Source organism: Argentina anserina, chromosome 5, assembly GCF_933775445.1.
Source record: "Argentina anserina chromosome 5, drPotAnse1.1, whole genome shotgun sequence".
Taxonomy (NCBI): Eukaryota; Viridiplantae; Streptophyta; class Magnoliopsida; order Rosales; family Rosaceae; genus Argentina; species Argentina anserina.
In genome coordinates, this window is record NC_065876.1 from 23,883,086 (window position 1) to 23,906,570 (window position 23,485).

General features: G+C 37.1%; 1 protein-coding gene and 1 pseudogene across 1 annotated transcript; one reads left to right on the forward strand and one right to left on the reverse strand.

Moving 5' to 3' along the window:
- The first annotated feature begins 937 nt into the window (after positions 1 to 937).
- Positions 938 to 13,261, forward strand: LOC126796040 (suppressor of mec-8 and unc-52 protein homolog 1). The gene is made up of 16 exons (XM_050522804.1): positions 938 to 1,049; positions 1,154 to 1,364; positions 1,994 to 2,146; positions 2,530 to 2,578; positions 5,332 to 5,415; positions 7,233 to 7,336; positions 7,715 to 7,801; positions 7,890 to 7,943; positions 9,027 to 9,122; positions 9,712 to 9,839; positions 10,213 to 10,339; positions 10,416 to 10,475; positions 10,594 to 10,701; positions 11,763 to 11,863; positions 12,204 to 12,255; positions 12,881 to 13,261. Exons 1-16 carry the CDS (start codon positions 1,021 to 1,023, stop codon positions 12,977 to 12,979), a joined length of 1,542 nt encoding a protein of 513 aa, XP_050378761.1. The 5' UTR covers positions 938 to 1,020; the 3' UTR covers positions 12,980 to 13,261.
- Positions 13,262 to 13,620: 359 nt separating this feature from the next.
- LOC126793793 (elicitor-responsive protein 3-like) lies at positions 13,621 to 15,134 on the reverse strand (annotated as a pseudogene).
- Positions 15,135 to 23,485: the final 8,351 nt, after the last annotated feature.

Sequence of the window (23,485 nt, forward strand, 5' to 3'; positions counted from 1 at the left end):
TTTATAATTAATTCATAAGTAGTGACATTTTTCTAATATAAATTGAAAGATTGTATCTTTTTATAATTTTCTATAAAATAATCAAATTACAAAAAACATATAATAAAAAAGAAAAAGAAATAATTTTCAATAACCATTACTCATGTGTTCAGTAACTACCTACTTATATCTCTAATAACTACCGACGGAAAAAACCATCTCCACTTTGCAATAAGGTACTTGCATTAATCCTTATTTATTTATAAAACGTTTAAACATTTTGATCGGGTGTGTGTTCATTCTAGTAGATATAACCGATACACATAATTTAACTGGCTTATCAAAAATAAGCATATATGCTTAACACGTGGTCCGACATTGAAAGTAGATAAAATAATTATATGAGGTAATGACTTTTTTTTATATAATTTGTAATAGTAAATGATACTTTTTTATTTTTTGTTTTTTTATAAATGGTACTGTTTTATAATTTACTCTTATATTTATTTTAATTAAGGACAAAACAAAACATATATATATGTATATGTTTTGGTGCGGATTTTTATTTTTACACTACTTTTTTATTAAATTTCCTCATCTGCACCGTATAGTATTTAAATAATATTGTGTATATTATCTTTACAAAATTTCAATCAATTTGGTAATCGTTAAGACTTTTAAAATTGCGTTTTTTGTTAAAAATATGAACAATTTATGTTTGACAGAATTCATTCAGTCCATTTGTTTTTCGATTTTGAGGGCCTTAATGATTACTAAATTGGATAAAATTTTATAGAGATAATATACAAAATATTATTTAAATATTAGACGGTAGAGATAAAAAATTTAATAAAAAATGGTGCGTAAAAATAGAAATCAGCAATAAAACTATTTGTGGGGAGGTCTACAGCCAAGAATATATTTATATATAAAAATCATCTTTTCCGTTAGACTCCCTTAAGGCGTCACTGTAAAACCCTACATTGCTCTACCACTCTGCCTTCTTATTCAAATTCCGACTTCGCCCAACTCTCAGAGCCCATGTCGACCTTGGAAATCGAAGCTCGAGAGTACGTCTCCGCCCCTCAATTTCTCGATTCCCTCTCTTCCTTTTCAAATTCCTTATCGCGCAGATTTTCAATTTCAATTTCTTTTGCTTGTTTGGGGATTTCAGTGTGATCAAGATCGTGCTTCAATTCTGCAAAGAGAACTCTCTGCACCAAACGTTCCAGACGCTGCAGAGCGAGTGCCAGGTGTCGCTCAACACCGTTGACAGTGTTGAGACTTTCTTAGCTGATGTAAACAATGGGAGGTGGGACGCGGTTTTGCCTCAAGTGGCGCAGCTTAAGCTGCCTAGGAACAAATTGGAGGATCTGTATGAGCAGGTTTGTGTAATTGCGGTTCCAAATCTCAATTCTTTCGATTTCGGATACAGCGAAAGTAATTGGTTCCAGTATTAGCTCATTGATGCTGCTTGTTTCTTAGTGATTGGTTCCAGTATTAGTTAGGGAGTTGAAGAGTGTAGTGTTGTGGATAGCTAAAGCGAAACTGAATGCCGTCGACTACTTGATAGGATGTACTTGTTTCGATAGTGATTACGCCTTAGAATGCAGGATAGGAGCAAGTACTTACTTTTTGAGGGAATGCTTATGATTAGGGTTGAAGTTAGGGACATAGCGTACCGCAAAGACACACTTTTGAAAACTTTAAGTAGAAAAAACAAAAGTGGATGTAAGTTGAGGAATGTAATTGAGGATTATTAAGTGTTAAGAGTAGGCATGTTATAGTTTTCTGTGGAAATTTTATGTGTTGAACTAGTGGACGGTAAATTTTGCTTTGTTTTTGGGTGGTGTAAATGGCTAAGGAGTTTAGTAGTATCTCAACCCGAGATTTCTCTAATTGATAGTGGTACCTGTACTTAAGATTTCTGAACTTGATAGTACATTGATTTTGATATTAGTTGTTAAAGTATAGCTGCACCGGTCATGACTACTTTGGCTTGTAAATTTTGTAGATTGTACTGGAAATGATTGAACTTCGAGAAGTAGAGACCGCTCGGTCGATATTAAGAAACACTCAGGTAATGGGTGTAATGAAACAAGAACAACCAGAAAGATACTTGCGTCTGGAACATCTCCATGCCAGAACTTATTTCGATCCAAATGAGGTATGAGAGTTTTGTTTAACTATTGGATACATGAGTCATTTACACTTTGTAATAAAAACAAGAGTTTTTTTCAACCCTTTTTCTTCATCTCTATTTATGCAACTCCCGTGGTATCTTGCCAGTTGTCAGCTAATCTTTTACTATCTATATTCTTGTGAATCTAACTAATAGAAGAAAAAAATTGAGAAATGGGGTAGTTGTATACTATTACGAGAAACGTCCACCAAGTATTTAGCCAAATCTGATCTTGTCATTTTTCCATGTAATTTGTTTTTATATTTTCTTTTTCAAAGAGCTGTCAGTCTGCAAGATAAGATAAATTTTTTGAGTATGTTCTTCTATCTATTCAATTAATGATATCAAATTAATCTTGTTTATTTCAGGCTTATCAAGATTCAACAAAAGAGAAACGGCGTGCACAAATTGCTCAAGGTTTACTTTATATCCCTTCTCACTTCTTTAGGATTACTTGGGAATACTCCTAATAAGGTCATCTGGAAGAAAATAGTTCGCCTGTAGGGTACATAATGAAAGTTAAAATGATGTGAAGCTTTGTTTATATTCATTAAAACCCTCAGCTGGAATTTAATCTCTGGCTTTCATGACTCATGCTTAAAGTTGCTCGTAATTTGTTTTAGTGGCATCATACATGAATATAAAGATCCTGTGTTAAATGTCATTTTTTTCAGTTGTCTGTTCTTCTTATTCTACATGTGTCCTTGATATTGATTATATGTGTTATACAGTCAGAGGTATCAGTTTTTGAAACCTAAGGACAAACAGATAGGAAATGTGTTGGGTTTCCAGCCCATGTGTTTTTCCTAAGATGGTTTCTTAGAGTATGGTGTTCCGGTAAAGATATGGAATCCTTATTTATGATTGTTTACCTGTAGAAGGAGGAGGCTTTACAGCCTACCATTATTAGGAATATGATTCCTATTTGGTGAGGAAACATGTTTGTCCTTATGGCTATATAATGAGGGGTTATGCTCTAGGTTTAGGCATTACAGAGATAAATACCAAAGTGTGTTTCATTCTCAGTTAGAGGGTGAGAGAGGGCAGAGAGGAGAGAGATAGGAAGAGAAGTGAGTCCTTGTTTTCTTAGTCTTTCTTGTGTACCCATTATTAATATAGTGGAAGTGTATATCTGTCTGGTAGATGTATGCAAAGCTAGTTGCTGAACCACCTTAAATATGTGTTTTTGTGTTCTTTACTTTGTGGTTGTTTCTCTTAGTTTGCTGTGCTTGTTATGTTTCTCTGACTAACTTGTTGACCGATTCACTACAAGTGGTATCAGAGCCTGGTTGAAGGTTGGGTTTGGCTGAATCAGTGTTGTCAGAATGGATAATGATGTGAAAGACACAATGATCAAACTCACCCACAAGAATTGGGTGACGTGGAAGCTAAGAATGGAGGATATCTTGTATTGTAGGGATATGCATGAGGCCATAGAGGGTGTGCTTGCAAAGCCAACCAATATGACTGATGAGAAGTGGCGAAAGTTACACCGGAAAGCAGTTGGTACGATAAGGCAATGGGTTAATGATAGCGTCTTTCACCATGTGTCGAAAGAAACTGATGCGGAAGAACTCTGGAAGATATTGGAGTCCCTCTTTGAGAAGAAAACTGCTGTGAAGAAAACATTCCTTATCAAAGAGATGGTCAACATGAAGTTTGATGACAACTCGAACAATTTTCAGAATGTGACCAACCAGTTGTCGACAATGGGTATGAAGGTTTATGATGAGCTACTTGCATTGCTATTGCTAGGAACTTTGCCGGATAATTGGGAAACTTTCGTGGTGACCTTGAGTAATTCTGCGTCTAATGGTGTATTGCCTATGGATACCGTTAAGGATAACATGCTTAACGAAGAACAAAGAAGGAAAAGTGTTAACACATACAATGAGCACGCAAGAGCCCTTTATGTGAAGGGTAAATGCAAGAATTCGGGTCAAAGGTTTAGTGGTGATTGTTACTATTGTGGCGAGAAGAGCCACATGAAGCGGATGTGTCAAAAGTGGAAACAAAACAAGAAGAAAGGCAAGTACCAAGATGGTGAAGATAATGGCTATACTGCTTGTATTTCAGATGAGTTTCTTACTTTACAAGAATGTCTATATGTGGGGGACAATGGTCATGATTGGTTCGTGGATACGGGTGCAAGTTGTTATGTTAGTTCCAACTTGGAGCTCTTTTGTACATACAAGGCAAGGTTTCCACCAGTTTATTGGTGATGGGAAGTGGAAGCTTACCGAATCGATCGTTGGACGTTGTTAGTGGAGAGTTTTGTCGTTCCTTGTACAAGACACATAGCTTGGTGTATAAAGATGACTTGAGTGCAATGGGTGATACTTCTTCGGATATACGGCATCATGGTGACGATCATATAAGGAAGAAAGGCGTTTTAGAAAAGTGGTCCCCAAATGTCTTTTTCCAGCGGGTTTTCTGACCAGGGTGAAGATGGTCAAGAGTTGTTCCACCAACAGGGACATGGTGATGAGTTGTTCGATCAGTGGGAGCCTGATCAGGTTAGCTTGGGCGGACCCCCGGTGATGGAGTCGTGCCGGTGTACCTCTCATGGTCTGGAGGGGGATATTGTTGGGTTTTCAACCCATGTGTTTTTCCTAAGATGGTTTCTTAGAGTATGGTGTTCCGGTAAGGATAAGGAATCCTTATTGATGATGGTTTACCTGTAGAAGGAGGAGGCTTTACAGCCTACCACTATTAGGAATAAGATTTCTATTTGGTGAGGAAACATGTTTGTCCTTATGGTTATATAAGGAGGGGTTATGCTCTAGGTTTAGGCATCACAGAGACAAAAAGCAAAGTGTATTCCATTCTCGGTTAGAGGGTGAGAGAGGGCAGAGAGGGCAGAGATAGGAAGAGAAGATAATCCTTGTTTTCTTAGTTTTTCTTGTGTACCAATTATTAATATAGTGGAAGTGTATTTTTGTCCGGTGGATGTAGGCAAAGCTATTTGCTGAACCACCTTAAATCTGTGTTCTTGTGTTCTTTTCTTTGTGGTTGTTTCTCTTGGTTTGCTGTGCTTGTTATATTTCTCTGACTAACTTGTTGACCGATTCACTACAAAAGGATCAAATAAGAGTAGATGCTAGACCATTACTTTTGTTGCTGCAATTTCAGTTTCCATTAATTCATTTTATTTTCTTTGCATTTCTCAGCACTTGCTGCAGAAGTTACTGTGGTGCCACCTTCAAGATTAATGGCTCTAATCGGTCAGGCTCTAAAGTGGCAGCAGCACCAAGGTTATTTTTTTCTTCCAAGTATCATATTTCTTGTCTGTTATTTGGTTTAAAGGTTCTTGCAAACTAAAGTTGAGTTAAAAAGTTATACATTTTTTTTTTTTTGGTTTGCTCTCTCTGACATTTGCAGTACTCTTGGATATTTCTTGGCCACAGTTTCTTCAGTAGCAGTAAACCTGCATGAATTTTTATGCATTTCAGAGTTTAAATACTATGAAAAGTTGCTTTCATCTATCTTACCATGCTAAGTATCATATTCACATAATTTGCTTATCTTGTATTCTTGTTGATGGATCCAATATGCATCAAAAAGATTAATTTTTCGTAGTTTAAATTCATCTAAGTTAATGGATTTCAGTAGTCTCCCAAGAAAAAGATGTCATTGAAAAACAATGTTTCCATATAAGACAAAGCTCACATATAATTTAGTTGGAGAGAACATGACAGGATGAGATGATCTGAAGTAAAAGTACTCACCTATCGACACTGTACTAGAACATATATTACATGTCGGGAAATTTATGAGGATTCACGAGGTGGGAAGACCAAAGTTACCAAAGGACAGGTTGGAAATTTACATCCTAAATTCTGGTACAGGTTTTGCTTTTGGTGAGGTAGTTTTTTCACCAAAATTGTAGAACAGACAATTCACCGATTCCGAAGGAACTATAGAGACAATTTTAACAAGTAGGAGAGATAAAGTAATCAACTTCTGTTGGTATATGTCAAATCTACATACGCAAAGGATGGAAATTGAATTGTTAGACCAGGGAAGAAGATAAGCCTTTTTCCATTTAGTCAGGGAGGAGGAAATCCTAGGGATGCAACAAGACTGTAGCACCGCAGGTGGTGTAAATATACTGTAAACCTAGCGGACAAGGAGGTGTTATGAATTAGATAAGGGGTATCTAAAGTATGGGGACTTGTGGTGGTCTGTACTAGTATCAAGCAAAGAAGGGCAAGCCATCCATTGTTCGTTTCCTCTCGCTCGAGTGAACAGTAGTTTTCTTGCAGCCAATCCAGTGATCAAGCCTGTATCAATCAGTACTTATTTCTTAGGCTGGGCAATCTTTTACATCCAGTTCCAGTAGTTGCCTATTCATAAGCAGTGCTAAGATAATCCCCTCCATTTGGAGTTTTGAGTAACCTTTGAATCAATGATGTATACTAATTGAATTATTCAATCAGACAGAGGTCGGCTTTTGCAAAAATACCAGAGAAGCTACTGAGATGAGACAGTAAGGCGAGTGCTTCTGATGGACTTTGCCAGTGGTTGTTTTAAAACGGCTTACACGGGTCAATTATTTAGAAGTTAGATGCTTTGAGTAAGTTAAACTGTAATGCGGATGGTTAAGGATATAAAAGTTAGTTGGCTGGTGCTATCCTCTTGTATATCTTTATTTCCTGGATAGTACTGCGTCTAAGGTGCTTGCTATTCGGTCTGGTCAGGAAGAAACAAATTAATAGTTGAAGATCAAATATGGTAGCAGGGAATTACCTGAGGGTCAAGCAAGATTGTTTCCTGTGAAACTTTTAAAATCTGGATCAGGAAGTTTCTATCTTGTAGGATATTTTGGTCTGGTTTACAGTAATTTGATGTGCATGTTGGCTGTTCCTTTGTTGTTTTGCTACACTCTGACCTTTATGTTTTAGACTTGCTTCTCTGCCTCTGGTCAACTGGACTGTTCGTTTGATATACGTACATTAGGTCTTTACTATTTACTGAAATTGTTCTGATTGTTTTTTTGCCATAAATCAAATGGTTTTCCGCAGTTACTTTGCATAAGTTGTCTAATGGTTAAATTTTCTTTCTCTTTCAGGACTACTTCCTCCAGGGACACAGTTTGACTTATTTAGGGGAACGGCAGCTATGAAACAGGATGTAGATGACTTGTATCCAACAACTCTTCAACACACAATTAAGGTAAGGTCACATAGGAATGGAATTCATTTGACTTCCCCAAAGGTCGTCCATCCCCGACTAGATATAGTTTTTAAGATGCTTTTATTCATTCCCCTGCAAATTACTGAAATTACAGCCCGAAGAATGCTGCCCATGATCTGTTTTCTGGCAGCAGCTAAACCCTCCTTTCGATCGAACTGTTGCCACAATGTAGGCATGGAGCACACTTGATCTTAGAATAGCATATTTGCCCAATTTATTTTGTTATGTATTAAGTGGAGCATCATATAGCATGTCTATTCTTTTCTTTGACATTACTATGGTTCTTATTTACACTATTTTTATCGTAGTTGTAGCAATTTTTTTAATTGTATGGTTAATTGTTCTATTTTTTTTCAGTTTGGGACCAAGAGTCATGCAGAGTGTGCTCGGTTCTCACCAGATGGCCAGTTTCTTGTCTCTACCTCTTTTGATGGATTTATTGAGGTATGTATAATTGATCGTCTTTCCTTCATGATAAAAATATTTGATGAGATTTGAAGGCACTGCCATTTTCTGACTGTGTCACTACCAGGTATGGGATTACATAAGTGGGAAACTGAAGAAGGATCTTCAATACCAGGCCGATGTAAGCACTTATTTCTTCCCGAAGTTGTAATGTTTTGTACTACTTTTGATTTTGTGTGTGTATATATATCAATATAAATGATATAATTTTCAGTTAGACTACAGAAATTGGCGCTACGGCTGTGTACCCTTCCCCTGAATTATAGGAGCATGAAAATATATGCTTGTATATTTATAGCATACCAATTTATAAATATCAATCTGATCTGCCCCAGCCTATATTGTGTGGGTCTTTGGGTCACCTTTCATATAATGAAAATCTCTTAAGCTTGTATCCTCTTTTCTTGTTGCAAATTTACTAGCAATTTGAAGATGTTTACTGAACTGTGATTTTATGATATCTTTTTATAATTCCAAAAATTGAAACCCATTTGACCCAAGAGAATACCTTTTGAGCTAAAGCAAAGGGCTTCAGTTTGGCCCCTTTTTCTTCAGCCCATTTGACTATATGTAGGTCTGCTGAAGAGCCACCTTTTACAAATATGGAGATACCGTCATTTGCATAAAGTTTAGCCTTTAAACCTAGTTTTACGTTACTAAATAACTTAATTGTATGATTTTCTATCTATCTGTATTTTATTGGTTGATCAAACCCGGTTCATTGACAATCTCTAGTCATTCAAAATTTTGCACTTCGCACATATTAAATCTTAAGCCAAGGAGATTTTCATTGAATTATATAATACATTCTGCTATGCATTCTAAGACAAGAAATTGAATAGCTGAGGTGGTTGTTTCTAAAGATCTCCAACACTGTTCTCACTAATAGTGAGAAGAGATAAGAGTAATCATTGTGAACTGTAATTGATCTGGTTGCTGTAAACTGAATTAGTCCTCTCAACTTTGCAGTTGCTAATCAAACATTCACCAAGAATCAAACGTAAAAAGAATCTTTCACACACATACATGTCCACATGGATAGTAGATACTTCTAACTATTTTAACTTAGCTAATTAGGTCATCGACACTACTTTGCTGATGAGATCTTAATGGGATATTCCTAAATCTGTTTGGTGAAGTTTGTATTATGATATGCTGGTTTCTGCATATTAATATTATTTTTTGACGTATTATCACTGTTCAGGAAGCTTTCATGCTCCATGACGATCCAGTCCTGTGTGCTGACTTTAGCAGAGATTCAGAGATGCTTGCATCTGGGGATCAATATGGCAAGATCAAAGTATGTATCTACTTTGGTTTCTTGGATACAGGAAAATATTTTGTTGATTTTCTCTTAAGGAAGTTGATTTAGGATGCGGTTGCTATTCTGATTGATTCTCAACTTCTGGTTTACTTCATCTTTCTCTTGCTATGATTATGTGTCTGTGCTTAGTGTATATGGGATGTTATACACATGCTGTAGCAGATTGCTTATAAATTTTGGTTTTGGTTTTGTATGGTTATATTTTTGCATGGGGGTGTTGTCAGAACGTGGTTCACTTCATGCCAATGTTCTTTCTGTTTTTAGTGAGTATTTGCGGTTACCTGTTGGTTTAGTTTTGCTGCATATAACATCTATGGACATAAGTTGGTTTGTTTTATTTAGGATATCGTTTGAATGTTCTGTAGAGATTCCTATATATGCTTCTACTGCTAGTCTTTATAATTACCAATGTATCTGATGCATTTGGACCTAATCTTTAAACCAGAAGATATGTGCTTAGTGTTCTCCAGTTCATGTAAATGCCTTGCAGTTTATTATGCTTTTTTATGCAATGTGCAAAAGTTTCTGTGCAAATTTCCTGTATGCTTAATTTTTCCTCTAACAGGTTTGGCGTATTAGGACTGGCCAGTGCTTGCGGCGTCTTGAACATGCACATTCAAAGGGTGTCACCAGTGTTACCTTCTCTCGAGATGGAAGCCAAATACTTAGTACATCATTTGATAGCACTGCCAGGTTTCATTGAACTTCTATTTCTTTGACTTTCTTGATGTACATGTTTGCTTGGATGTCAGATCGATATTCTACTGAGTTTGTTTATATCCCAAATCATTCTACCGTCTGCATCCTTATTTTGTTTTAATTTTTGACTGATTTCATGTGTTTCATATACCTAAATTTCTGTGAGGTGTATTGGTTAAATTACAATTATACTACTCAAGGGTAACTTCATTGGTTGCCTGAGGCATCTCTCACACAGACACGTTGACACACTGACGCATACACCATGGCTTTCACATTAAAACTTTGTATAATTGGTTGTTACATGCTTTTATGTGGGCTTTTCTGTTATACTACTATGAAGTTGATTGTAATTTGGCTTACATAGGATCCACGGCTTAAAATCGGGGAAGCTGTTGAAAGAATTCCGGGGTCATTCCTCTTATGTTAACAATGCAATCTTTACAAGCGATGGTGCCCGCGTAATCACTGCATCTAGTGATTGCACAGTCAAGGTAAGATCTCTAACAATGCGTCCTGTTGTTGAAGGAAACCTTTCAATTATTAGGCATAACAGAACATGTGTTACAGGTTTGGGACTCGAAGAGTGCCGATTGTCTTCAGACATTTAAACCACCTCCTCCTTTAAGGGTGTGCTCCTATTCTTTTAATATTGTGCATAGCCTGAGGAAAATAACTAATGTGTCTTGAACATATGCTTTTCTGAGTTTTCTCTAATCTATGGCTTTTATTTTTTGTTGACCGGTAGGGAGGTGATGCTTCCGTTAATTCTGTTCATCTTTTCCCAAAAAGCAATGATCATATCGTTGTATGCAATAAGACTTCATCGATATATATAATGACACTTCAAGGACAGGTATGTGTGTGTGTATTTATATATCACACCAAATGCAAGACATATTTTCAGGCATCTTTAGTTGATATTTTTCTTTGATTTCAATCCTGATAATCGTAGCAAATAACTTTTTCACTTATATCTGAGGTTGGATAGTTGATGATTATATTGATGCATGACTTTTTAGTTACCGTCATTGTTTTATTGACTCTATAAGGGATGTCAACTGAATTTATAATTTAAACATTTAAATGTATATACTATCAAATAATGAAATCAATACTTTAGGGATGCTTTATCACTTGATAAGCTCCAATGGGTTTCATTGAGTCATTGCAAATTTTACAAAACAAAGTGGTTATACATTGTTCCTGTTGACTCTGGGTATAAATCTGTATGACGGATCTAATTGGCTTATAGAATTAGTTAGTTGAATGTGTTGATACATATGGGGCCGTGCATAGACCACACAGCTTACAGTTATTGTTTGCTTCAAATTATACTTAGCCATGTACTTCAACTTCTTCATCTTTGCTTAGTTAAATAATGTAAATTATGATTCTTAAAGAGTTCTGAAAGCTATTGTATTTAGTGTTAAGATGTTGCAGTCAAGATATATATATATATATATATATATATATAAGGTTATTAACGAGTTTCTACTTCCCGATAATTTTTCTAACAAGCCATAGAAGAAATGTCTAACTGTCTTTATGCCAATTCCTAACTTTTCTATTAGTTCATTGAAACTCTGTTTCTAACTGGCATCTTTGTTTGATGTTTTAGTTTCATGTGCATTTGTAATTTTCTTTTAATCAATTAACTTTTGTTTCTTGTGAGAAAAGTTATATATCTTTATCCCAACTTAACTACCTGTACAAATTTGATCACATTATTAGGCAGGTCATCATAAACAAATTTAGGGACTTCTTTGTTCTCTTCTAGTTGAATGGGGGCGTAAGCCACAAATAACTAGAAACAACTGTTTTGAGCCTGAGGCCATGACTGAATGATTGTGAAGTGCATATATAGGTGTACTCAGATAGGACTCATCTGTTTCTGATCATTATTTTATTGTTTAGGTTGTGAAGAGCTTTTCATCTGGTAAAAGAGAAGGTGGAGATTTTTTGGCCGCTTGTGTGTCACCAAAAGGGGAATGGATTTACTGTGTTGGTGAAGACAGGTACATACTGTAAGACTATCATGGTCTTATTTCACATTGTTATTTCAATACATTGATTTTAGAATATTTTCTTATATACATCTATGTATGGATCAATGCACATCTTTGGCTGTTTTACTAAAAAGAAAATACAAATTTAGGAGCAAGTACAGTGTTCTCCGTAACTTCAAGAAGTCCAGTATTGTTTTCTTAGCGTCTTTGGATTCATTCATGCTCTTGAACCTTTGATTTCCTAAAGATTTCAGTGTTTTGAGTTATCTCTTATTATTACAAAGATGTTTCTGCAGCATGTTTCTGTTCTTGTGATCCTTATCTGATGCAAGAATTTTTTCATGTGCAGTAATCTGTATTGTTTCAGTTACCAATCCGGAAAGTTAGAGCATTTACTGAAGGTATGTCTTTTGTTAATGCAAAGTTGTATTCAACCCGGGCATCAGATTGCTTTACTTATTTCATGTATTTGCAATCAGAACAACCTTGAACGTTTGCTCTAAGTTGAGAAAGTGACTAGAGAACTTGATCGAGTTATTTGACATTTCCCTGACTGAAATGTCTTATTTTGCGCTTGTTGTTTGCGATGCCTATAAACGTGTATAATTAGTCAACAGATTTCATTTTCTTGATTAATTGTGGAGTCACCTTAAATAATATTTGGTTATTTTATAGATTGATAGAGGGCTGACAGCCTGACAGTTACAGGCTAGAAAGCAGACATAGTGGTCCTTTTTCAAGTTGGTGAGATTCTTTCAGGGATCCTTAGGGTTCACTGCGATGAGTTATTTAGTGGCATCTCTATGTTCTTGCTGACGTAGTTGTTAGCATACACATATCATTGTTCTCGTAACCGGTTCAGGCATGCCTCTTCTTAGGTTATGGTTATATAGGCTAGCAACTTTCCACACCATATTCTGTGTGCCGTTCAAATTCTGTTGAAAGGCGTACTTTTGGTATATAAATACACTTCTGATTACTTTAAGAGGTTGATCTGATTTAAACTCTTAATTCATACATTTGCAGATCCATGACAAGGATGTGATTGGTCTCGCACATCATCCTCACAGGAATCTTCTTGCGACATTTGGTGAAGACTGCACAATGAAGTTATGGAAGCCTTGAATACCCCTCGTCAACTGTAGTTTTGTTAGTGGGTGAACGTGGAACGCTGATTGTTATTTACGAGTTAAACTCCCCAAGGATTAGGACCCGACTGAGATATTGTATAGCAGCGCGCATCCAAGTGATCTGTGTTGTTCTTGTAAGTTAGGCCATGTAATATCAGCCTTTTAAATCTCATATTCATGTTAATAGTTGTGTGATGAGCCTTATAATGATTTGATATGTCGATTTCATTCTTCAAATATTTTTCAATATCAATCTTAAAGGTTGCAATTGAGTAGTAACTCCAAAACATTTCTAGAACCACAATTATTCCCTCCTAATATTGCAGGCGCAATTGCTCATATTCCCCATCACTCCTTTACTGTTCGTCATCATTTTGATCCTGATATAAAAAAAAGGCTTAATCACAGTGATATATATAGTTCCTTGGGATCTTGCTTTTTGGGGGTGAAATTGGGAATGTATATAGAAGAAGGTTTGGAACGCTCCAAATACCAATTCTTATTTAAGGTTTGTAGAGGGCTTGTAACAACATTTTGCCTGGTCTAAGTTGCTTGTTTGAGACAACTCGGACATACTCAGGTTCTACTAAAATGAAAAAATCAAATGCTTTGGTTGGAAAGAGTTTCTAAAATTCCTTAGTTCTGCTTCAGGTTGTTATTAGAATCCATTCTTTGATGATACATAATCCTCCACCATAGAACTTTCCATAAGTTCACAATGGTCCTGCAGATTGATCGTTCTTGTTTATTGTTCAGTGCTAAATACTCCCTTGTGTTCACTACAGCTTCTTCCTGCATATCAAAAGCATGGACTAAGTTGAGAAATCCAATTTTCTTTTTTGGAATACTATCATGAGGTTTGCATATCACATAAACTCTTGAAACGAATGTCCCAACATAATGTACTCGATAATAGTCAAATAATTTGTAACAATAAAACTTAATTAAGGTACTGACATTGCCACAAATCTGAATCCGATCTTTATTTCTCCTTTATAGGTGTCATCTTCAAGCACAACATTATATGGTGATGGTTTTACTTCAATAAATCCTGTCCTCTCCCTCGGAAATGATTCCACCAATATGAATCCTATATATATAGCAGGATCAAAACATTGGTGTGTGTATTTATGTATATAGATTTTCTCATGTTCGGAGGTTTGGACCGTCCGGATTCAGCCATTCCGGCCACCGGCGATGCGCAACGACTGCGCAGATGGTGTCAGTCGTGCTCCCCTCACGGCGATCACGTACGTGCTGGCCAGAGCTCCATCTGCGACCCACAGCTGCCGGAATGGCGAAATCGCTGGAATCTGCCCATAAACTTGTTTTGGTTTTGCAGATTTCGGCCAACGTAGGTCATCGATAGAGCTCCGGCCAGCACAGACGAAATCACCGGGAGGTGGGTAGTGTGGTTGTCGTGGTCCGGCCTGCCGTCACCGAACACGGCGAATCCAGACGGTCTGAATCTCTGTAGCCAAGAACGTGTGTGTATATATATATATATATATATTTTTTTTTTTTTTCATATGAAAATACATGTAGTAATAACTAATTTTCATATGAAAATACAGGTAGTAATAACTACCAGTTCTCATATGAACTTTATCCAAGAAGATGGTATATTTTATCTTACATGGTTTCGCCAACAAATCCACCATCCGTGAACATCTCAGTGTCCATAATTCTGAATTTGAGATGAGGCGAATGTTTCCAATCAGAAATTTCAAATGTGAACTTTTCATTCCAGGAAACTTTTTCATCTTCTTCTGTATCACATAACCAATTAAACTAGCTAGACCTAAGAATGATATATATGCAGTATTATCAACTGTGCACTACAGAGAAAGAATAAAAATATTAACTAAAAAAGAAAAATAACCTGATGATATTTTGGTTTTGTACACTTGAGTGCCACACTCTAAGATAACATAATATGCCGGTTTACCTATACGAGAGTAACAGAATATCTTAGTTTTTTCATAGAACGATTTCGGATATGTATAGTAACAAAGATCTGGGAATTCGACCATAACTCTTTTAGTTATTGGAATCTAACATAATGCACCATAGCTCTTACCCAAGATATTAGTGTGTCTAATGTCTTCAGCATCAACGAGAAGTACTTCAAGTGTTCCTCTTCCTTTCATGTATGGCTTCATTGTGTATGGAATGAGGATCTTTCCCTCTATATATAAATTGATAACTAATTAATGGGGCAGTTTCCAAAGTTAAAAATTAACTAGTACATATTTAAATGCACTAATTAACTGGACTGTTTTGTATAGAAGAGTAGACGTTTTACTTGGCAACGTAACTTTTCTTTTTGAATGGTTCGCAACAACCTTCTCTCGATCTATTTTTGGCCACTACGGAGATGCATGGTGATTGTGGTGACAACTACACCTAATGGAGACTGTCAACCGCTGCTTCATCCATTCCATTTGGATCAGCTGGGAGGTATGTATATAACTATATATTCCAGTTTGATAGACCAGCTAATCAACTACGTACCCAACACATTTCGTTGATAACTTCAATTCGGATTGAAAAATCTTGGTATATATCCCAATTTGATTAGACAAGCTAATCAACTACCCAACACATACACCTGAAAAATGTCTACATGACTACATTCCTCGATACTGACAAGTAACAGACAATAGCTACTCGACTCTTCGAAACATTTAGGCTAACCTTTCTCCAAAGTAATGTCTTGCTCATCACTGTTGTATAGTATGTTGTTTCATCTCTGATTGACACATATACATTCGTCTTGCCAGTTAGATTTGTAGTGTTTCATGTCTAAAACCCCCCAACTTGTTACATAATTACACGTGTTTAGTGTTTAGGCAAAAAATAAAATGGTAAATTGGTAAAAACAAGACTTTAGGATCATCCTATTAATTATTGGTAGTATCTTATTTAATTAGTGAATTAATAGAAGTACTACTTTTTTTTCCGGGGGTTTTAATAGACTAGATTGCGACCAAAAAGATTCGAAACTTGATCCCCACACAAACCCAAAATGCAATTGACAGAGACAGAGTAATAGCTTCAAGAACCGCTACAACAAGGTACGTATTCGATCAGTTTTCTTTTCTTGACGCGAAAGGAAAGTCAGGTTCAGAGTGAACAAAATTTGCCATTTTTCTTTTGTAATCCATAGACATTCAGGAAAAGGATTTTCAAGTTGTGCCATAAGTTCAGACCGACAACTCCACTCGAGGGATCAGAGACTGCTCTCACATCATGACCTCAGAAGGGAATGACCAAGTAAAGACGATGGAAAAGTTGGAGAAGAAGAGGAAAAGAATCCACCAAGAAGAGCCGGATTCCGGCAACGCCACTCGGACCAAACGGTGGGTTCGGCAAAGGTTCCTCGGCGCAGGACAATTTGGGAGCGTTTTCTTGGCTCAACCGGTCAAACCAGGTTCCAAAATGCCGCCGGTTATGGCCGTGAAGTCGGCAAGGCTGTCGGAATGTGCCGACTTGGTTAAAGAAAGTCGACTTCTCAAGAAATTCAAGAACTGCCCTTTTGTGATCGATACTTACGGCAGCGATGTGACGAAGAATGTTGAAGGTGAGGAGTTGTTCAACGTTTTCTTGGAGTATGCTCAAAGAGGAACCGTAGAGGATTGGATTCAGAGACTTAAAGAGTTCGGGTTGCACGAGATGCACGTAAGGAGATATACAGAGTCACTTCTGAAGGGTCTCAAGTACATTCATGGAAAGGGTTTTGTGCACTGTGACATAAAGCCTGCAAATGTATTGCTGGTTCGTGACGGTCCTGTTGATACCGGGTTTGGCTCTTACATGGCGAAAATCGGAGATTTAGGACTGGCAAAGAGGGCTGACAAGTACAATGTGATGAAGCGTTCTGATTATATAAACGGCACTGAGTTGTATTTGTCTCCAGAAGTAACATTTCACAACATTCAGGAGCCGCCGGCCGACATTTGGGCATTAGGCTGCACTGTTCTGCAGATGTTGACCGGGATGGAGTTCTGGGATGTGAAGAACTTTGGATATGGCAGGGGGGTTTCGATTGAGATTCCGATCATCCCTGAAGGGCTAAGCAATGAGGCTAAGGATTTCTTGGGGAAGTGCTTCATATTGGACCCTCTGGAGAGGTACACTGCTGAGATGCTTTTGAAGCACCCTTTTGTGTGCAACACTTTGCAAATACGGATTGTCTCATCTCCTCATTTGGTTCCAAGAAGTCGACTGTATCAAGAACCTGCTGCAATTCCTCTAGTGGGTGCAGTATAAAGTCACTGTTGCAATTGTGTTTTGTAGTTGTAAAGAAGGCTAATTCTTTGTGCTTTACATTTTGATCTGAGAATTTTTTTTGTAGCATATATGGTTAACAATTCTGTTCATTGTGGGGATTTGATCACAGTAAAGAAATTATATCGGTGGCTTTAGGCTGCATGCATATTTAGTGTTGATGTTAGTTGTTTGATGATGAGATCTGAGATGCATTGAAATTGTTAGAATTCGATTCCTCTATCTTGTTATGTAACAGGATATGATTGAGCAGATTGAACAATCAATCTTGCAGTAGCAAGATGAGTATGAAGAACAAAATATAGATTTGAAAACAAACTGAACATGCAGCTGTATTGATATTTCCAGATCTTATAATTTCCTTAGTCCTTACATATTGATCAAACATCTCTCACTTTATATAGTGAAGCAAAATGAAAGATTAACCTACAAAATATGCAAGGAGAAGAACTCAAACTGAAATTGAATTACACAAAATATCTATGATTGTTTTTGAGTGGAGAAAACAGTAAACTGCAGCTGGAAAATCTTATTAGATTTTTCTGCAGTAGTTTCCTAGTTGCAGCAGGAAGTCATTAACATCAACACTCCCTCTTAATGCTTTGCTTCTTCACTCCTAGCAAACCTCTTAGATATACAAATCTTTCTCTTGGCAGAGCCTTGGTGAAGATATCTGCCACTTGGTCTTCAGTATTGCAGTATATCAAATCAACTTCATTTTCTTCAACTGCATCTCTGATGTAGTGAAACTTCAAGGCAATGTGTTTTGCCCTACTGTGATAAACTGGATTCTTGCTCATAGCAATTGTAGATTTGTTATCACATAAAATAGTTGTTGCAGACCCTTGCTTCTCACCAAAGTCATTTATGACTCTTCTTAGCCAAATTGCTTGTGAAGTGGCAATCGATGCAGACACATACTCAGCTTCAGCTGTAGATAAAGCCACTGATTTTTGCTTCTTTGAAGCCCAAGAGAATACACCAGTCCCTAGTGTGAAAGTATAACCTGATGTACTTTTCAAATCATCAACACTTCCTCCCCAGTCACTGTCACAAAAGCCAAAGAGTTTTGGTTCCACATTCCTCTCATACAGTATTCCAAAGTCCATAGTACCTTGGATGTATCTCAGGATTCTCTTAGCAGCTCCATAGTGAATCTTAGTAGGGCTGTGCATAAATCTGGACATCAAGCTTGCAGCATACATTATATCTGGTCTTGTTGCAGTCAAGTATAGCAAGCTTCCCACTAGGCTTCTGTATAAACTCTCATCTGCACTACCACTTCCATCTTCTTTTGAAAATTTTTCATTGACAACTAGAGGAGTAGCTACTGGCTTGCATCCTAGCATCTTAAACTTCTCTAAAATTGCCTTTGCATATTTTTTCTGTGAGATAAAAATTCCTTCCACAGTTTGAACTATCTCAATTCCCAGAAAATAATGCAATATTCCCAAATCACTCATTTCATATTTCAACATCATATCAGACTTGAAATCAGAAATCATTTTTTCACAACTTCCAGTAAATACTAAATCATCAACATATAAGGAGACAATAAGTATACTTGAAGTACCTTCAGTTTTGGTGTAAAGAGTAGGCTCATTCTCACTTCTTTTAAAACCTCTCTCTGTGAAATAGGAATCGATTTCACCATACCAAGCTCTTGGTGCTTGTTTCAGGCCATATAGAGCTTTCTTCAATTTGTACACCTTCTGCTCTTTGCCCTTTATGATGAACCCTTGTGGTTGCTCCACAAAAACTTCTTCTTTCAGCACTCCATTTAGAAATGCAGACTTGACATCCAACTGGTGTAGATACCAGCCTTTTTGTGCAGCAATGGAAATCAGACCTCTTATAGTCTCATGCCTTGCCACTGGTGCAAACGTTTCATTGAAATCAACTCCAGGTATCTGTGCATACCCTTTTGCCACCAATCTTGCTTTATTTCTTTCCACAGAACCATCTGCCTTCAGTTTGGTTTTATAAATCCACTTCAAACCAATGACATCCTTGTTGTCTGGTTTCTCAACTAACTCCCAAGTGTTGTTTTTCACAATCACATTTATTTCCTCCTTCATTGCTGCCCTCCATTCATCTTCTTTTACTGCATCTTCAAATTTTTCTGGCTCAAACAAGCAGGCATTGCAGCTTGCATACACATCATTCAAGCTTCTCATCCTTATTGGTGTTGAGCTTGGTGTAGATTGAGCCTCAGAATTTTCAGGTGAGGGTTGTTGAGGGTTCTGAGGTGGAGACTGTTGTGGTGGATTTAGCTCCAACTCTTCTGGACCTTCTTGTTCATCATGAACAAAGGCTTCTTTAATTCGGATTGTACCATTTTTCCAATCCCAAGATGAATTCTCACTGAAGAGAACATCTTTTGCAATTATCAATTTTTCTTTTTTCAAATTGTAGAGCCTGTAGCCCTTTGTCTGTAAACTGTACCCCATGAAAACACATTTTTCACTTGTCTCATCCAACTTGGTTCTAAGTTCTTCAGGAATGTGAGCATAGCAGATAGATCCAAACACCCTCAAGTGATTCACACTTGGCTTCCTTCCACTCCATGCTTCAACTGGAGTCTTGCCTTGCACAGCTACTGTAGGATGTCTGTTCATTAAGTACACTGCAGTATTAACTGCTTCACCCCAATACTCTAGAGACACCTTTTTCTTATACAACATGGATTTGGCCATTTCTACAATCGTTCTATTTTTTCTCTCAGCCACTCCATTTTGTTGAGGTGTGTAACTCACTGTAAGCTGTCTTTCCAAACCAATGTCTGCACAGAAATTCTTGAATTCATTTGATGTGTATTCACCACCTCTGTCTGATCTAAGCTTTTTCAACTTCAACTCAGATTGTCTCTCCACCATAGCTTGAAATTTTTTAAAAATAGTGAACACTTCACTCTTCAACCTCATGCAATAAACCCAGGTCATTCTTGAATAATCATCAATAAATGTCAAAAAATATTTATTTCCTCCATGTGTAGTTGTTTTCATTGGACCACAAACATCAGAATGCACTAGCTCCAGTGGTGCTTTTGCTCTCCATGCCTTTCTCTTTGGAAATGAGATAGTATGCATTTTCCCAAGAGCACATCCTTCACATACATCATTTACTTCTATAATTTTTGGTAACCCCTGCACCATTTCTTTTTCATGTAGCAACTTGAGACTTTTAAAATTCAAATGTCCAAGTCTTTGATGCCACAACCATGGATCATCCTTCACATCCATTCTTCTTGCACTTTCTGCAGCATATTTGAGAGATAGAGAAAAACTTCGGTTCCTCTTCATATCTATATCCACCATGACTTTTGTTCTGCTCCCCCTTTCAAAGATTTGACAAGAGTCATCACCAAAATGTAGATGATAACCATGCTCAATAAGCTGACCTACACTCAACAGATTTGAGTCTAGGTCAGGAACCAGCATCACCTCTCTAATGAACATTTTCCCATTTTTAGTTTCAATAGCTATGCTCCCTTTGCCTCTTGTATCCACTAACATTCCATTTCCCATCTTCACTTTTGTAATGCTGTTGTAGTCCACATCATACAGGAGATTTGCATTTGCAGTCATATGGTTGCTACAAGCACTATCAACAAGCCACACATTTTTGTTTTCTGCAGTAGTTTCAGCTTGTGTCATACTGAACACATTTGCATCACACTCCTCTGTGCAGTTTGCTTGTTGATTTCCTTTGTTACAATCTTTTGCTGCATGTCCAAACCTATTACAATGTGGACATCTTGTCTGACCTTTAAACCAGCATTCACCTAAGTGAGCTTTCTCACAGGTTGCACATTTGGTATAGTTTGGATTGATTGAACTGCTTCCTTTCTCATAAGTTGACTTTCCTCCTTGCTGATTTGATTTTCCTCCCCACTTCTTGCCTTTTCCTTTCCACTTTTTCTGTTTGGTATTTGAACCAGATGGTTCACTAGTTTTAGGGGTAAGGCTAAGTGTTTGGAAGGCTTTTTCTGTTGGTTCATCATGACTAGCTAACCTCTGATCAAAGGCTTTCAAAGTCCCTACTAAATCCTGAACTCCTAGTTTTGAAATATCCCTAGTTGCTTCTATAATACTTACTATAGCATCGAATTTTCTGCTCAAACTCATTAGGATTTTCTCAACTACTCTTTCATCAGTTAAGGGTGCATTGTAAGTTTTTAACATATTAACAATGCTAGTTATTTTAGTACAATGAATATCTAGCAAGTCAGTATCACTCATTCTTGCATATTCAAACTCTCTCCTTAAGGACTGAATTTTAACAGCTCTAACCTTATCAGAACCTTTGTGCTCCAGCTTCAGAACCTCCCATGCTCCTTTAGCTGTCCTCTCATTTGAGATCAAAGGAAAGATGTCGTCTGAAACTGAATTTTGCAGAATACCAAGGGCTTTTGCATCTTTCTTGACTTGACTTTTCAGTTCAAGTCTTTGTGCTATTGTCATAGCTTCCAATTCTTCAGCTGTTGGAACTGTGTAACCTTCATGCACATAGCTCAACAGATCTCTACCAAGAAACATTGTTTCCATCTTGATCATCCAATAATCAAAGTTCACTCCTGTAAAGATAGGAACTTTGATTATTTCATCTGATTGACCCATCTCAGTAGCAGTAAGAATAAACTTGTGTTTGTTTGTTTTTAATCTCTTCTAACAGATGATACACCCCAGTTGATATTTGATCAAATAGGCTATGATACCATGTTAGAATTCGATTCCTCTATCTTGTTATGTAACAGGATATGATTGAGCAGATTGAACAATCAATCTTGCAGTAGCAAGATGAGTATGAAGAACAAAATATAGATTTGAAAACAAACTGAACATGCAGCTGTATTGATATTTCCAGATCTTATAATTTCCTTAGTCCTTACATATTGATCAAACATCTCTCACTTTATATAGTGAAGCAAAATGAAAGATTAACCTACAAAATATGCAAGGAGAAGAACTCAAACTGAAATTGAATTACACAAAATATCTATGATTGTTTTTGAGTGGAGAAAACAGTAAACTGCAGCTGGAAAATCTTATTAGATTTTTCTGCAGTAGTTTCCTAGTTGCAGCAGGAAGTCATTAACATCAACAGAAATGAAAAGAGGAACACTGTAAGTCATGATTTTACACCCAGAGATACAACCAACTCAATGATAGATAGTCGAGAAAGCACTAGGAAGAAAATAAAATGTAGAGCAATCATATAGCCATTGTTCACTTATCTAATTTCTTCTGCCATTCCATCATCTTTGCTAGGTCAAATTTCAGAGCTGCAATCACCTTGTCTTAGTGGAGTTGCTGCAGTCAGCTTCTTCATCATCAAAATAGCCAAAGAACCTGGCAGTCAGATTCTTTTCTTAACAACTGATGAGCAAGCATTGCAATCACTCATAGAGCCGCGTCAAGAAATTCACGAATTCAAGACCTGGAACATCCTCAACTTTCTCACAATATGTAAGGTCCAGATCAGTCAAGTTCTCCAGCTTTGAAACAACAGAGATAAATTATAATGCAATACAGTTTGTGATGTCCACCTATGTCAGACTTGAGGGAAGCGGAGGCAGAGATTTAAGCTTTCTACAGTGAGGCAATAGAAGTTCTTGGAGGACAGACATGCCACTCAGGCTGGCAGGAAGGTGGCAGAAACTATTACGGCTGAGATTCACAGTTCCGAGAGATGATAACTTCTCAAAAATCATCAAAACATTTCACCAGATATATTAGAAGTACGGGCATCTAGTTCATACAGGACTAATTTGAGAAGGAAGCTGGAAATATAAACTTCTCTTCTGCAGGTTCCCCATCTTGTGGCTTCTTCCCCATGCTCAAAACCATCAAACTAGAAAGCATACCAAAGCTTTCAGGGAGTTTTGTCACTGCAGTCTCCACCATCTGAAATTGGTGCAACGATTTTAACTGTCCTATTGATGCTGGAAGCTTGCCGAGCTGTTCGCACCTGTTCAACAGTAACATAGTAAGATTTTCCAGCATCCTATGGATTAGGGCAGTCTTTTCAATTGTGAGCAACCAGAGAGGATGAGGTTCTCAAGTTTTTTCAGGCCACAGACATCACTTGGAAGTTCAACCAGGTTTACACACCCTTGCAAATTCAAGTAGACTAAAGTCTTCAATTTCCCAATCTAATCATGAATTTTGATCAGTCCAATGCAATTCTTAAGAATAAGATTTTCCATGGC

Excerpts from the sequence above, each read along its gene's own strand:
- LOC126796040 (XM_050522804.1), top strand. The coding sequence starts at position 1,021 with ATGTCGACCTTGGAAATCGAAGCTCGAGA. Across the intron at positions 1,050-1,153 it reads TTGGAAATCGAAGCTCGAGA|TGTGATCAAGATCGTGCTTC; the intron begins GTACGTCTCCGC and ends TGGGGATTTCAG. Across the intron at positions 9,840-10,212 it reads TCATTTGATAGCACTGCCAG|GATCCACGGCTTAAAATCGG; the intron begins GTTTCATTGAAC and ends TGGCTTACATAG.